Below are 14,314 nucleotides of genomic sequence, written 5' to 3' on the forward strand. Positions count from 1 at the left end.
GACTGGGATTGTCTGGGCGAGCAGACAGGAGCTAGGGAGGGAGCTAGGGAGGAAAAGGATTTTAGGAGCCGGTGTGTGTGTGTGGTGGGATGGAGGGACTGAGATGAGATGAGGAGACTGGGACTTGCTGAAAATGAGACTGGGACTCAGTGGGGTGTAACTGGAGGCGGGTAGGTAGATATGAAAAGGAGCCAGAGATCAAAGGAAGAACTGGTACAAGGATGGGGGGAACACTGAGCTTGGATGAGGAGTTCTGGGAGTCTGGTGGTGTAGGAAACGTGGGTAGGTGTGGGGAGAGAAACAGATTGGATGAGGATCCTGGAAGGGGTGATTGGGACTGACAGAAGTCACAGGGTGAATGGACCCTTTAAAGGGAGATGGGGCTGCAACAGTGTACCATTATTAATTATCTGCCTCCCAGCCTGAGAAGGTGGGACTAAGAAGCATCAGATGATAGTTCTTCTATAAGGTCCAGGTATCCATTACACTGAGAGAGATCATTCTGGGGGTTAGAATCACAGTGAGCGGGAAGGTTCTGAGCCAGGTTTTGTGGGAAGCTTGGTACCCCAGGGGAGCCAGCCTGACCCACAGTGTCAGAGAAACCACAGGGAGCAAGCAGGCTCCTATGGAAGGCTCTGAGAATGGTATTCTAGGGAACTAGCCTGAGGGCAGAGTGTTCCATACCAGAGCAGGAAAAAAACCTCAAAGATTGCCCAGAAAAGGGCTGGGAACAGGGCCCAGAGCATGTGCTGAAGAGACTTCCCAAAGGGCAGAAGAACATCTTTTGTTTTTTTATTTGTTTTTGATTTGGCTGGAAGACTACGCTACGTATCCAGTACAGGTGGAGAGCCTAGGAGACCCATCTCAGGGAAGGAAACTGAGGCAGAGAGTTGTAGCAGTGCCACCCTTCCCCAGCAGGGGGTGCTGTGAAGCAGCCACACCGTCTGACAGTTGGGCATGGTACTGGGAGCAAGGAGGGGGTGATTAGAACATGCTGGTCAAGGGGACTGGGATGAGAAATCTGAGGAGTGGAGACTGGAACTGACCAGGTAAGGTGAATGTAACTGAGACGAGGAGCCAGGGATAAGAAAGAGAAAGGACTAGCACAGTTTGGAGAGGATAGGGCAGAATAAGAGGGAATGGGCAGGAAAGTGTTAGTGCCAGTAATGGAACCCAAGGTTCCTGAGTTTTGCCATTTCTCTGCTGTCAGCAAATATCTGTGAAATCCACTGGCGAAGCATGTGTCTTATTCCCCTCTAGTGCTGGTCCACTTAGAGGATAACAACCTATTATTGGTATCAATTACTCCATTATCTCCAGGTGTAGAGGTCAATATGGTGGACTTAAATGTTTTAACCCTGCTAATGACCCATATGGGTGTCAATATGATGCCACATTGTGGAATTTGTCTTCCTTTACTTTTAAAGCCTAGGAAATTACAAAAAACTCTATTAAAAGAAAAGTAAAATTGCAAAGTCATGCACTCAAGTTAGGATATGCCAGAATTAAGGTTGCCTGACACACCTTAATTAGGCTCCCTTGTGTATATGTGTTGTGATAGTCTTTTACTGTATGATCATGTACTATTTTTGAGTTATTAGTTTGCAGAACTTGTACAAAGAATTTACCCTGAGGTACTTAGAATACAACTTAGCTTGCCAATAACTAACCGAACCAATTGCAGGAAGATACTTAGTGGAATGAAATGATCTGTCATTGGTTTAAAAATAGGGATGTAAAAAGAAAATGCAATGGAGATTTTTGTGACAAATGACACCATCACTAACCAGGATATTTTGCACATGAAATATGATTGTATTTTGAATAATGAATCTGGGAGTCAGACTTTTTACCCAAAATCCTGTTTACAATTTGCTATTTGATGACTTACAGATTTGTAAAACTTTGCTGTAGTAATAGAAACAGTATTGTATGCAGTTTGGCCTTGCTTTTGAAAAAAGGATAGGAAGCTAAGTTGAGTGGCAGGAAGATCATAAAATCAACTGGCTTTCTTACCATTAAAATCTTCACTAATATTTCAGTGCCTTTTATAAAAAATCTCTCCCAGAATTATGTATATCTTATGCTTAGAGAAATCAGGAGGAAAACAAGACAATTGCTGAATTAATTGGTTCATGTGATTTTTATTTATTTATCTATGCATTTAATGCCTGGGTACTCTTCTCATCTAGCTTGCAAACTGCTTTTTTTCTTCCCTAGCCTCTGTTTCTCTACCTTGCTCTCCAGTCTGTCCATGAGCCCCTTCAGGTCCCTGGGAAATACATGAAACCGTACGCCTTCATCAAAGATGAGAAGAGACGTCATTATGCGGGAATGGTGTCCATTATGGATGAAGCTGTAGGAAATGTCACTGCAGCCCTGAAGAGATATGGACTTTGGGACAACACAGTTCTCATCTTCTCTACTGGTAAGACTATTTAGTCAAATACATTCAATGAGTCGCCTGATATAAGCTGAAGAGAGACAAATCTAACCACTAAGTGATCTATTTCAGAACAGATTTTAAATGCACAGGAGCTATAAAAATAAAATAAACTTTTCCTAAAAGAGGATAAATTTATTTTTCCCTCTTAAACGTAAATAAACAATTTTAAGGGAGTGTTTCTGAAAACAAAGGATTAATGCCAGTGTTAAGAACAATATGCAATGCAGAAAGGCATTGTACAAACTTACTGAGAGCCATGTGTGAGGTGTTGGGGGTCTTCAATTTCCTTTAAATTCACTTGCTTTTAAGGTTACAGTACCTCTCAAGATTGAGCCTTTAGTCACACAGCTCTGCCAATTCACCTCAGTCCTGACTTACGGTGCCCATTTTTCCAGGCACTGTTCAAACTGTCCCTTCTAATGTATGATACAAACAAACATACAGCAGGGACTTGAGTACACCGGGTAGTGACAGATACCCTGTGACATAACTGCCTGGACAATTTATGTGGCCACCCCTCCCCCCAGCTGTTATCTTTCACCAGGGTATGTATTTAATCTTTTCTTACGAAGTAACACAGTGTAATGCAGGTTTAGAGCAAGGGGAGGCTTCCCTGCACTCCTCAGCCTGGGTTCATCTGCTGAACTTCCTTCTCAGTTCCCCCTTGCTTCCTCTTCCTTCCACTTATATCCTTCCAATTACATTGTTAGCCCAGTGTTTACCACCCAGGTGCTCATAGTCCCCCAACAGAAAGTGTAAAATTGGCTTCAGTTAAGCCTGCTCTCTTCCCAGTGCTGCAGCAAACATAGTGACCAAGGTGTCACCACTAGTATCCTATCACAAATTGGTTGAGGCCAAACATCTGTGTTTAATTATATATACTTTTTGGCTTGACTGACATATTACTTTGGGCCCTTAACCTCCTGAAACAAATTTCCACTAATAAAACCAGCTTTGATACTTGCTGATGGATTCTTAATCTGTCAGATTTAGATTGAAAGCTTTTCAGGGCAAGAACTGTCTTCTACTGTATGTATGTTTAGCACACTGGGGACCCAATCTTGTTTAAAACTTCTAGGCTATTACTGTAATATTTAAAAAAAATACAGTCTCCTTACATCTGAACTGAATAGAACTGAATTTAGTTGAAATCTAGAAGTCTTCATAGGATTCAGGGGAGTAATGCAATGTCCTGCATCCTTCAAAATGTTTTTCCCCCTCCCCACTTGGTCTGATTTGGGAAGGGGAATAGCCCTTCAAAGCTTCCAACCTTTATTGTACCCAGGTTTTACTTACAATGGTTTGCTTGGGGGTAGGGCAGGAATTCCTAAACATCTCATTTTGTATTCATTGAAATATTTTGAATGTAACAGCTCTGTTAGCTTTGAGGCTAAAATCTGCCTACTCGTTGAGATTGTATTCATATTCCGATCCCGGTTCAAATTAGGCCTAATACCTGTACTATGTAAACATCTTTGTTCTGGGAGGAACCCCCATTATAAGATGTATTCATATTTGGAACTTCATATGAGCAAAGCTGTATGGAATCTGATATCAATACTTACTGCATATGGTAAAATTGCACCTTCCACTCGTGACCCCAGTACAGCTATTTTCAGTATAATTCTTTCAGTAGATTGTTGACTAAAACTAAAGACATCTGAGCTGGAAACATAGTAGTTACACTTAAACTAAGTTTTCAATCAATTAGCTTGTGCTTTATAAAATCTAGTATTTTTCTTACCTTCGCAGTATACTTTTAATGACAGCTATCTGTAGTTGATTATTTAGATATGTTTAGACAAGTGTTGGGCTGTCAGAAGGAGCCCAAGTCACAGTTTTATCCAATGGGATTTGAACTGTATTGACAATTTAAACTGCCAGAAATGGAACTTAACGATTTAAACCCAAGGAAATTGGGCCTAGATCAGGCAAATCATAGGACAGATATTCATTTTTCTGGTCTTCTTACTTCACTTCACACACCTATTGTCTATAGTAAAACACTGCATGCATTAAAGGCACAGCTTCCAAAAAACACATGTTGAAACTATTAAATCTATTCAGCTTCCTTGTATTACACTTAAAAAAAAATCTTTAAGTTAAATCTTTGAAAAGACCATAGGAAAGTGTTTGAAAAGAGAAGCCCAAAATCATGCAGCTTGGTGTCATATGGGGACTTGGTGCTGTTGTATCCTTGCAGGTTATTTACACCATTTCAGTCTCTCAAAGGTGCTCCCCATAAATGGGAGTGTAGATGCCTATTTGCAGCTATAACATCAGTGGGTAAGGAGGGGGTAAACCCCTCAAGCAGGGTGGAGCTGACTTATGCTTAATTATGGAGCTTAAACTCCTGCTACATCCAAAATCTCAGTTCCCATCCCATCTTCCCCTCAATGCTTTCTCCAGTATAAGGCATGCTCTCCCTTATAAGTCCCAGCCTGCTCTATCTTTCACGTTCTGCAGCTTACCTCCCAGTAAGAAGAGATCCCCTTCCTTCCTGATCTTTCTCACTTTGCTTATCTTCTGAATTTACACCTTCTTTTCAGCCCCCCAAAGCTTGACTTCTCAGGGGAGTCCATATCATTATCCTCCTACTGATGGACTAGGGGGTTAAACCATAGACCCTCTTTCCGCCTTCCCTCCCCCTACCTCAGTCCAGGGCAAGGAAGAGATCCTCCACAGCACTGGGAATTCCATCCAAGATGTCTCTTCCCCTGCTGCAGGACTGATTTTACTGACTCGCCTCCCAATTTTCTCTGACCCTGGCTAATCTGCTCCGGGGTTCCTCACAAGCTGAAAAATTCAAGTAGCGCTTGGGACAGAGAATATAATAGCAATTGGACAACCAGATATATAAAAATTGGCCCTGTCTTGCCAGAGTCGTAATGTAAAGGTGATAACCTGGGGCATTGAAATTGGTGAGGGAGGAGGGAGTAAGGAGTCTTAAGACTACAGCCCGGATGAATATCAATTTTGTCCACACTTCCCATTTTAACTGGAAATTCCCGAAGTCCCTTCTTCAAGGAGGATCATGGGCTGTAATTACATAAGTATAGTAAAGCCCACATTTGGATATCTTCCTCTCATTGCTACAAATCCCAACACAAAGTTATGTATTGATATTGTTCCCTAATGATTTGCTGTTGTTAGCTACGCTGATTGGTGTTACTGCAACAAATGTACAGTCTCCCTGTTGTTGACTCCTTTAATTATGGACTCTAATATAAAGAACACTTTCACTGGAGTCTCACTGAATTATTACAGAAGTTGTTTTAATCTTCACTCCCAAAGAGAATAGTAGAGAGTTCAATAAACATTCTTTCTCTTTCTTCCTCTTTTTGTATGATATGGCCTAACCAGAATTCCCTTGAAAACATGCCAGTTGGCAAATGGAACTACTGCACATTTTAAAAGGACCTTGTAAAATGTATATAGGGACTCCAGATCCTCTTTAAAGTGGTCTAATGGAAAGCTCAGGCCAGAAATGAAATAATCTGACCATTAATACAGTCTGTCTCCATAAGTGCATCACGTAAGTCCACACTTCTGCTGTCTTACTGTTTTTTTTTTTTGTACAGATGAACTTTTTGCACAAGTAAGTAGGCAAGAGTAAGCCAGTGAACTACAGTGTTACCCAATATTATTTTATAATGCAAGCATTTCCGCAGTTGCTTTGTTAGTCTGAAACCAGAAATAAATGAGCTATTAATTATTAAATGATTAAAATATCAGAAGTACAGTGATATCAAGAACTACCAAGTGGTTAGAAAATTATATTGATATATCATTCAGTAAACTTGGTTTTACAGAGCATCATACATACTCCGCTTCCATAATGAAATGGGTAGTGTCAGTGAAATAACTGTGTGCAAACAAAGCAGATATTATGTATGCAGCAATAGCTCTATGACAGCCTTGGGCATTAGAACATATGTAGCTGAAAAGAACAGGACATTGGGGTTATTCCCCTTTGAAAAGTGCCAGGGAGTCTTTCAATAAATTGAAGGGGACTTTCCTTCAAAATCAGAAATAAAGGATGTAATCTCTACCAGTTCAGCAGTCTTCTATCTCAGTAGTCCAAGTCTTTTTTTGGAACATGGACAATGACTACAGGTGAGAATGCTACAAGTTGAAATCAGGCTTCACTTTGTGTAGCACATATCATAATATCTTGGATGGAAACTTGCCAGCACTATAGCAAGCTGGTCTCATTGAGTTCGGCATCCGTTATTTTTTCATTAAAACCTTAAACTTTATCCTAAATGATAAGATGGTCATAACTGCCAAAACAAAACCATAACTTTCACTTAGAGCCCTGCGTAGGACTACTGCCTAGCCCTGCAGTGGAACTGGGATCACATGGGTTCCAGAGGATCCACTGCCATAATAGCAGGAGAGAGATTAAAGAATAGTCCTGTGTAGGACTCTACTTTTCCCTCCCTCGCTCCTAGCCTCTTGTTCACCTCTGTAAACTCTCTCATTCTGGCCAGTATTGCAGTATCTTAGTTACCACAAGAGAGTCCTGTAAGATGTAATGTACTGCTTTTCCTTTCAAAACTTAGTTTACATAGATTTTATAACATGTTGGTTTTCTTTTAGCTAACAGAGCATGTGGCAGACTATTATTTTCCCTCTGAAGATGATCTTGTATCATTTTACATGTGATTGATAAAGTTAAGGGCAAAATTGTGTTATATATGCTTATTGTGTGTTGCAGGAAAAAAAACTTTTTTTCCTCGCTATTCTTAGTTTTTGACACTTTGAAAGACTACATTGCTTATATAAATATTAGAAGTCTGTAAATGGTGTTGGAGGATTAGGATAGTTGCAGTTGTACCTAATTGATTAAAGTTTCATTAAACACTATTTTGAGCATATCTGATTTCAAAAGGCTTCTCACATACCAAAATAAAAAAATCCCAGTAAAATTCCCCAATTAGTTTAGCAATATAAAAGTATATAGAAAAGCAATCACATGATAAAACAATTAGCTGTTTTAAAACTCTGGCCAGACTAAAACTTTTAAAATGTATTTTTCCATCTTAGCACAGATTAAAGTGGCTAGTGCGTTTGTGTCCATACTACAATTTTTTACAACTGTGGCTTAGCCATGTTTAAACTAAATATTTGTACCTGCTCAGTGCTCAAATTAGGTCTTATGAGATGAGAAAGAGAAGTGAGAAAGGTGATAATAGTCCCTCTGGACCCACCTTGGATCATAAGCAGCATGAAGACACCTTCTGTAACTCCCCATTCCCCAATATCTAATTGACCTTGAAAATCCTTCTGTCTTTTCCCTTCTAGTCTATCATCTCTCTCTTGTTCTATGAGCTCTCCCATTAAATTCTATTTTGCCAGGCTGACCTCCTTCCTGACCTTTGCTGCAGATTAGGTTGAGGACTACAGTTGTGGCTTTACATGCCACTGCGTGCTATTCTTCTGCTTCCTGGGAATAAGGTCCTAAGCATGGGCTCAAAGCCCTATAGGCCATCCTCCACCTTTTTTCCCGAAGGCCTTTGTATAGTCCCTAAAGAAAACTCTTTCCTATCTTTCTGGCTGGTTTGAGAAAGTTTTCTCTTCACAAGGACTACTGCTTCAAGGTAGCCTAACATACCAGAAAGGCAGAGTGGCTCTAGCAATTCAGTTTCTGATCCTGTAAGAAGGGTTAATTTTGAATGCTGTGCTCTTGGACACAGTTTTGCATGAACCTGGTTTCTTGTGGTATGGACAGAGTCTTACAGGGTTTAAGAACAAAAGTAGTCATCCTAGAGAATCCCATAGTGCACAGCACAATGTCAGCATGGTATCTGAATTGCAGCTATTTCCAAATTTGGAAATTTGGTTTGGTTGAGGGAACTTCCATGGCCTTATTTGATTGTGTGTGTGAATCTCCAAGTATTACCCACCTATTTAGGGTTAATTAAACTCATTAAAATATATGCAGATGGTATACTGGGTTATAGCACCTACACTTTAATTGGGTGATTGCACATTCAGTATAAACAACCTCAGGTGCTTATCTTTTGGACTTACATATTTCAGTGCTGACTCTGAGTCCTTTTTTGTGGGATCTTTCCTTAGTGAAAAACAAGCCTTCTTGTTAGGAATAAAATAATATTGTATCACCTTGCAATAGCTTTGTGCATTATGCAGGACATCAGAATTGATTCTCTAAGGGATGGTGTGGGTTAGAGTAGTGTGAGAGCTGTTTGGAAAATGCCAGTTATTATTTTGCAGAAATATTCAGCCCTGAGGTTTGGATGAAAAGCAGAATATAGGCTAGTTTCACCTAGTATTAAGGCTTAATTGTTTTGCATGCCTGTAGTGTTGTTATGCCAATAAAATAAAAACCAGCAAGATCTTATTAAAGAGGATAAGGCAAAATGCCATATTTGTTGTGAATACAGAAAGAATCATAGTAAGCAGTCAGTTGTAGCTATAACATTCCATTCAGTTTCACATTCATTCACACACATACAGGTTCTGCCAGATTGTTATCATAGTTACCAGTCTTAGAGTTGCTTGTGCCAAGCCACTGGCCAGGTGGCCTGGACACGAGGATGAAGCCGAGTCTTGTCAGATACGCATCTGATGCTCCTGGAGGATGGTTGAAGAACCAGACTCAAAGTTCTCAGTTTTTAGAGTCTGTCTTTATAAGAATCCATCCTCATTCAAATCCATAGGGTTTGCTTTGTCATGCTGTTTTGAATCTGAAGTGACAATCAATCACTGTTCTCATGTTTAAAATGATAGTCCATCATGCAGATGGCACAGTAGTGATGGCTTGTCGTTATCTTGTTCTTCAGTTTTTTGGCCCCTCTGTCCTTGGGGTAGTTGGGGGTGGATTCCTGTTTTCCCTACGGGGTCATCTGGTTATCTCCATCCTGTGCATCCTTTGGCCGAATGTTCCTGGGTAGTTATTGTTTATTAGGCTAGCACTTCAACCTTTTATTACTCATTCAAACATTCATTTACAATGAATTTACACCCTATTTCACTTAATACAACTATTCTCAAATTATTGGGGCATGACAGACTCCAATGAATCTATCCATGCCACTTATCCCACATAAAAAAACAAACAAGATAGGAATGTAAAAGTGGAGGAACAACAAATCTTTTTCCTGAATTCAGAAAAAACATTTGTAAGGTATTATCGTATCACTTTGAGGACAAACTCTTTGTCTCGGAATGTTTTTCTACAATTAGCACAGATCTTGCAAACTAAGAGGCCTACTTCACTTAGCACAGACTCAGCAGGCTGAGAGAACAGGCTGAGAGACCTATTTCTTTCTAATAATACAAGCCAAATCCTGGGTCTGTACCAGACCATATTTTCCCCAAGACATTTAATGTATTAATTGTTACTTTTAATTCAACAGTGTGGATGCTCTAACTTGGCTACAAAAAGTTGCCCTTTTCCACAGATATTCAGTGAAACCACCACTGATATTAATAATGCTAGTTTTTGTCCTATATGGTCATGCCTTTAAGCTGAACTTGATGGCCGCTATCCAAGGTTGTAACACTAAAAACTGAGCTCTGAACTGGGAACTCTAAATTCTCCCCACCTGTCTTGTTTAGTTGAGGCTTATGAATGTGTACCTGTTTATCTACACTGTGCTTTTTATCCCTGAAATTTCCCACTAGTGCGTCTGCTGGTTGCAATGGTGGAAGCACTAGTATAGACCAGGCAGCACAGGAATTTTAACCACCAGGTCTGATCTGTGCAGTTTTAGATGACACTGTGCTTCTAATGCAAGCAGCCACTACACTAGGACTCCTGCCATTTCTACTACTAGGTTTTAGGGGCAAAAAGGTTAGTGTACATGGCCTGGGTTTATATGCATATGGCTGAAATGTTTTTTCTTACTTGGGTTTATGTATATATCCAGCATTTTTTTTTTCAAGCTTTGGTTTACCGTCTATTTTCCTTTTAGAAAATACAGAAAAATCTGTAGCATCAATAATTAACCATAATGACATTTTTCTGAAGTGTATTGAAGTACTTCTGGAATTAGAGGCATATTTAGCCCCGGCATGATTTTTAGCATGGACTAGCAATATTTAATACAGAATTAAATTATACACAGCTTTGCCCTATAGGAGGGGTTATGCACTGACCCACGATAGCACAATTGCTGACACTAGGCCCTGCCCTAGGACACATATTCGCCTTGCACCACAAATTGTGAGGAAAGCAAGAAGGAACTGGGCGTACAAATTGTTGCCCAAGGTTCCCTCTCTATCCTTAGCAGTAGCTTTCTGATGTGAAACTATGTACAGGCTGATACCTGAATTTGATTCAGGATATCTGATTTTTGTTTTTAATTTGGTTGCTAATTTCGTAAGAACATAGGAACATAAGAATCACCATACTGGGTCAGACCAAAGGTCCATCTAGCCCAGTGTCCTGTCTTCCAACAGTGACCAATGCCAGGTGCCCTTGAGGGAATGAACAGAACAGGTAATCATCAAGTAATCCATCCCCTGTCACCCAAAAAAGATATATTGGACTTGGAAAAGGTTCAGAAAAGGGCAACAAAAATGATTAGGGGTATAGAATGGCTTCTATATGAGAGGAGATTAATAGGACTTTTTAGCTTGAATGACTAAGGAGGGATATGACAGAGGTCTATAAAATCATGACTGGTATAGAGAAAGTAGATAAGGAAGTGTTGTTTACTACTTCTCATAACACAAGAACTAGGGGTCACCAAATAAAATTAATCGCCAGCAGGTTTAAAACAAAAGGAAGTATTTCTTCACACAACGCACAGTCAATCTATGGAACTCCTTGCCAGTGGATGTTGTGAAGGCCAGGACCATAACAGGGTTCAAAAAAAGGCTAAATTCATGGAGGATAGGTCCATCAGTGGCTATTAGCCAGGATGGACAGGAATAGAGTCCATAGCCTCTGTTTTCCAGAAGCTGGGCAAGGGGATGGATCACTTGATTACCTGTTCTGTTCATTCCCTGTGAAGCATCTGGCATTGGCCACTGTTGGAAGACAACATACTGGGCTAGATGGACCTTTGGTCTGACCCAGTAGGGTGGTTCTTATGGTTTTATCCTGGGAAATTATATGGCCCTTAATATCCAGGGTAGTCACATACGTTTTTATAATATAAAAATAATAGCAAAAGCTCAGCTTCTTCTTCGAGTAGTGTCAGTAATGGTGCTCCACTTCATTGTGCATGCATCCCTATCCCTTTGAGCAAAGATATTTTGGTAGGAATGCCCATTTGGACCACGCATGCACTCTGCACATTCTTATCCTCATGGCCTGTACCGAGGATATATTGGGCTACATGGGCGAATTGCCCTCAGTTCCTTCTCAGCTGTTCTTAGCCAGAGCTTCCAATGTGCCTGCTTTGACTTGGTGCCTTTGTATTGTTAGCTAGTTTATAGATGTAAATAGTTCCTTTTTACTTCATTTTTTCCCACTGTTTCAGGGGCTTTTTTTGTTTGTTTCTGGGGTATACTGGGATCTCAATGTGTTAAACATTCTTTCCTGCAGGGAATCTATCCCAGTTAGTCTCAGACACTCTCTATGCCTGAAGTATTTGAGGGATACTCACTAGGAGATGCTTTTTTCATTCCATGGATGAAGGGCCGCCTTTATGCATATCAACCAATACCTTGCTCTTAAAAGTTCTCAACAAGATCAAAAAGGACAAGACCAAAGTCATTTTGGTTGCCATCCTGATGCAGAGACCAGTTTGGTATCTTTACCTCATTCGACTTGCTTCTCATCCACCACTGCAACTTCCAATCAGTTTCTGTCCGTTATCTCAGGATGCCCGTCAGACACTTCACACCAATCTGGAAGGTCTGCAGCTCCAGGCATGGTTCCCTGGGTTAGAGACTTCCTGTTCAACAGAAGTGCAACAGGTGGTGTTAAATGGTAGAAAGGAGTCTGTATCCTACTTCCCTTCAGAAGCAGAGGAAATGCCACCTTTGGTGTACCTGTTGACAGATTTCTCCTGCCTGCTCTTCTGTTTCCACGATCCTAGGCAACCTGTTGGAATTAAAAGATCAGGTCTTACTATGAGTTCCGTCACAGTTCACTTGGCAGCTATTACCGTCTTCCATTCCTCAGTAGAAGGCTGTGTGGTTATTCCACTATGTCAAGATTTCACAGACGTCTGCCTTCCATACCCTGAATGTCAGAAGGGCATTAGCCTTCTATTTGGACAGAACCTAACATTCAGAAAGTCTATCAAACTGTTTCAATTCAGATAGATCACAAGGATCCCAATTTCCACTCAGAGATCCATCTTGAATCGTATCGTGTTATGACTCTGCCAACATTCCACCTCCTATAGCAGTGTTAATCCATTCTACAAAGTTTACTTCCATGGCATTACCCAAGAATGTTCCAGTTGCTGAAAATTGCAAAGCTGGAACCTGAACTTCAATACATACTTTCTCCAACTACTGTGCTTTGGTTCAAACCTTTAGAGCAGCAGCTGCAGTTGTCAATGCAATTCCCTCTTCAGTATTAGAGACTGTTCTGAAGCTTCCTTCTCCTTGTGGGTTTACTGCTCGGGAGTCACTGAAGTGGTGCACCCATAAGGACACTACTCGAAGAAGGGGAGGTTACTCACTTTGTGGAGTTACTTAATTTCTTTGAGATGTGTGTCTCTGTGTGCTCCGCTACCCACCCTCCTTCCCCTCTACTTTGGAGTTTCCTCTATGGGACTTCATAATAGACAAGGAACTGAGGGTGATTTGCTTGTGCAGCCCTAAAGTTCATTGGTTCAGGGCATGAGGATATGTAGAGTGCATGTGTGGGCCAAACAGGCCCCGCTACCAAAAATCTCTGATCAAAAGCACAGGGATGCACGTGCACATGAAATGGAGCACCCAAAGGAGGATGTGTCTCAAAGAACTCTAGTTAGTGCACAAGGTGAGTAACCTCCTGTTTTCCAGAAGTACAGAATTATAGAAATTATAGACAGGAAAGACATCTTCAGTCACCTAATTTAATGATTCTCATATTTATTTTGAGTCTGACTCAAAATATGGCTTAAACTGTCCCAGAATCTAGCATACCCTACAATCCTTTGCAGTCACTAATAACTGTGGTATTTAGCTCCCAGGAAGGAACAGTGGGATGGTCTTTGGATGATGTGAGACTTGGTAGATGGAATTGGTGAGTGAAGTGCTTCTTTTATCAATGTTGCCAACTGTTATGATTTTATTGCAACTCTTGTGGTATTTAGTGCTGCTCCTAGATTCATTTGGTTAGGTAAAAATCTCAGCTCTTTTTTTTCTTTTTTTTTTTAAAGGGAAAAAAAAAAAACTTTTAGTCCTGAAGTTTGTGATGAAAGCTTAAAAACATGAACCATAAAGGCGCTAAAATGAAAGCAAATAAAAAGACCTCCAAACTTATTTTCTATAAATCTGGTTTAAAAATCATGAATCTCATGATTTTGAGGGGCTTGGAATGTTCATACTGAAGTTGGCAATTTTCTCCTCCAATTCCCTGCATAGCTCTCTGCTTTGGAGCAGCACTGCTTTGGGAGGCTACAAGGGAACTCCAAAGTCTCTAGAAGCACTGCTACAAAGCTGAGCATTCTATTAGGTTTGCTGGTGAGCCAAGTCAGAGGCTGCACAAGGAAAGAGCAGGAACAATTGGCTTCTTCCCTGCCTTACCCTAGCATATGGATGGCCCTAGTAATTATGTGATTCTGCCAGTTTCCTACATGCGGCCTGTTTTAAATATCCCAAATGATGGGGCTCTCTCTGCTTTTCTTGATAATGTTCTCAAGTCTAATTGTTCCTCCTTGCACATGTTTAAATGGTTCCTCCCTGTCCTACAGACTGGTCTACGGTTCTAGACTAGTATCATGTCCTAGA

At 40.6% G+C, this 14,314-nt stretch overlaps 1 protein-coding gene across 3 annotated transcripts in view; it reads left to right on the top strand.

Moving 5' to 3' along the window:
- Positions 1–14,314, top strand: part of ARSB (arylsulfatase B) — a 93,267-nt gene that overhangs the window by 11,419 nt on the left and 67,534 nt on the right. For all 3 annotated transcript variants that reach the window (XM_050947021.1, XM_050947023.1, XM_050947022.1), the window contains one exon: positions 2,221–2,428. In XM_050947021.1, coding sequence (XP_050802978.1) covers positions 2,221–2,428 — 208 coding nt within the window. The remainder of the gene's footprint in view (positions 1–2,220; positions 2,429–14,314) is intronic.

This window comes from Gopherus flavomarginatus, chromosome 3 (assembly GCF_025201925.1).
Source record: "Gopherus flavomarginatus isolate rGopFla2 chromosome 3, rGopFla2.mat.asm, whole genome shotgun sequence".
Classification (NCBI taxonomy): Eukaryota; Metazoa; Chordata; order Testudines; family Testudinidae; genus Gopherus; species Gopherus flavomarginatus.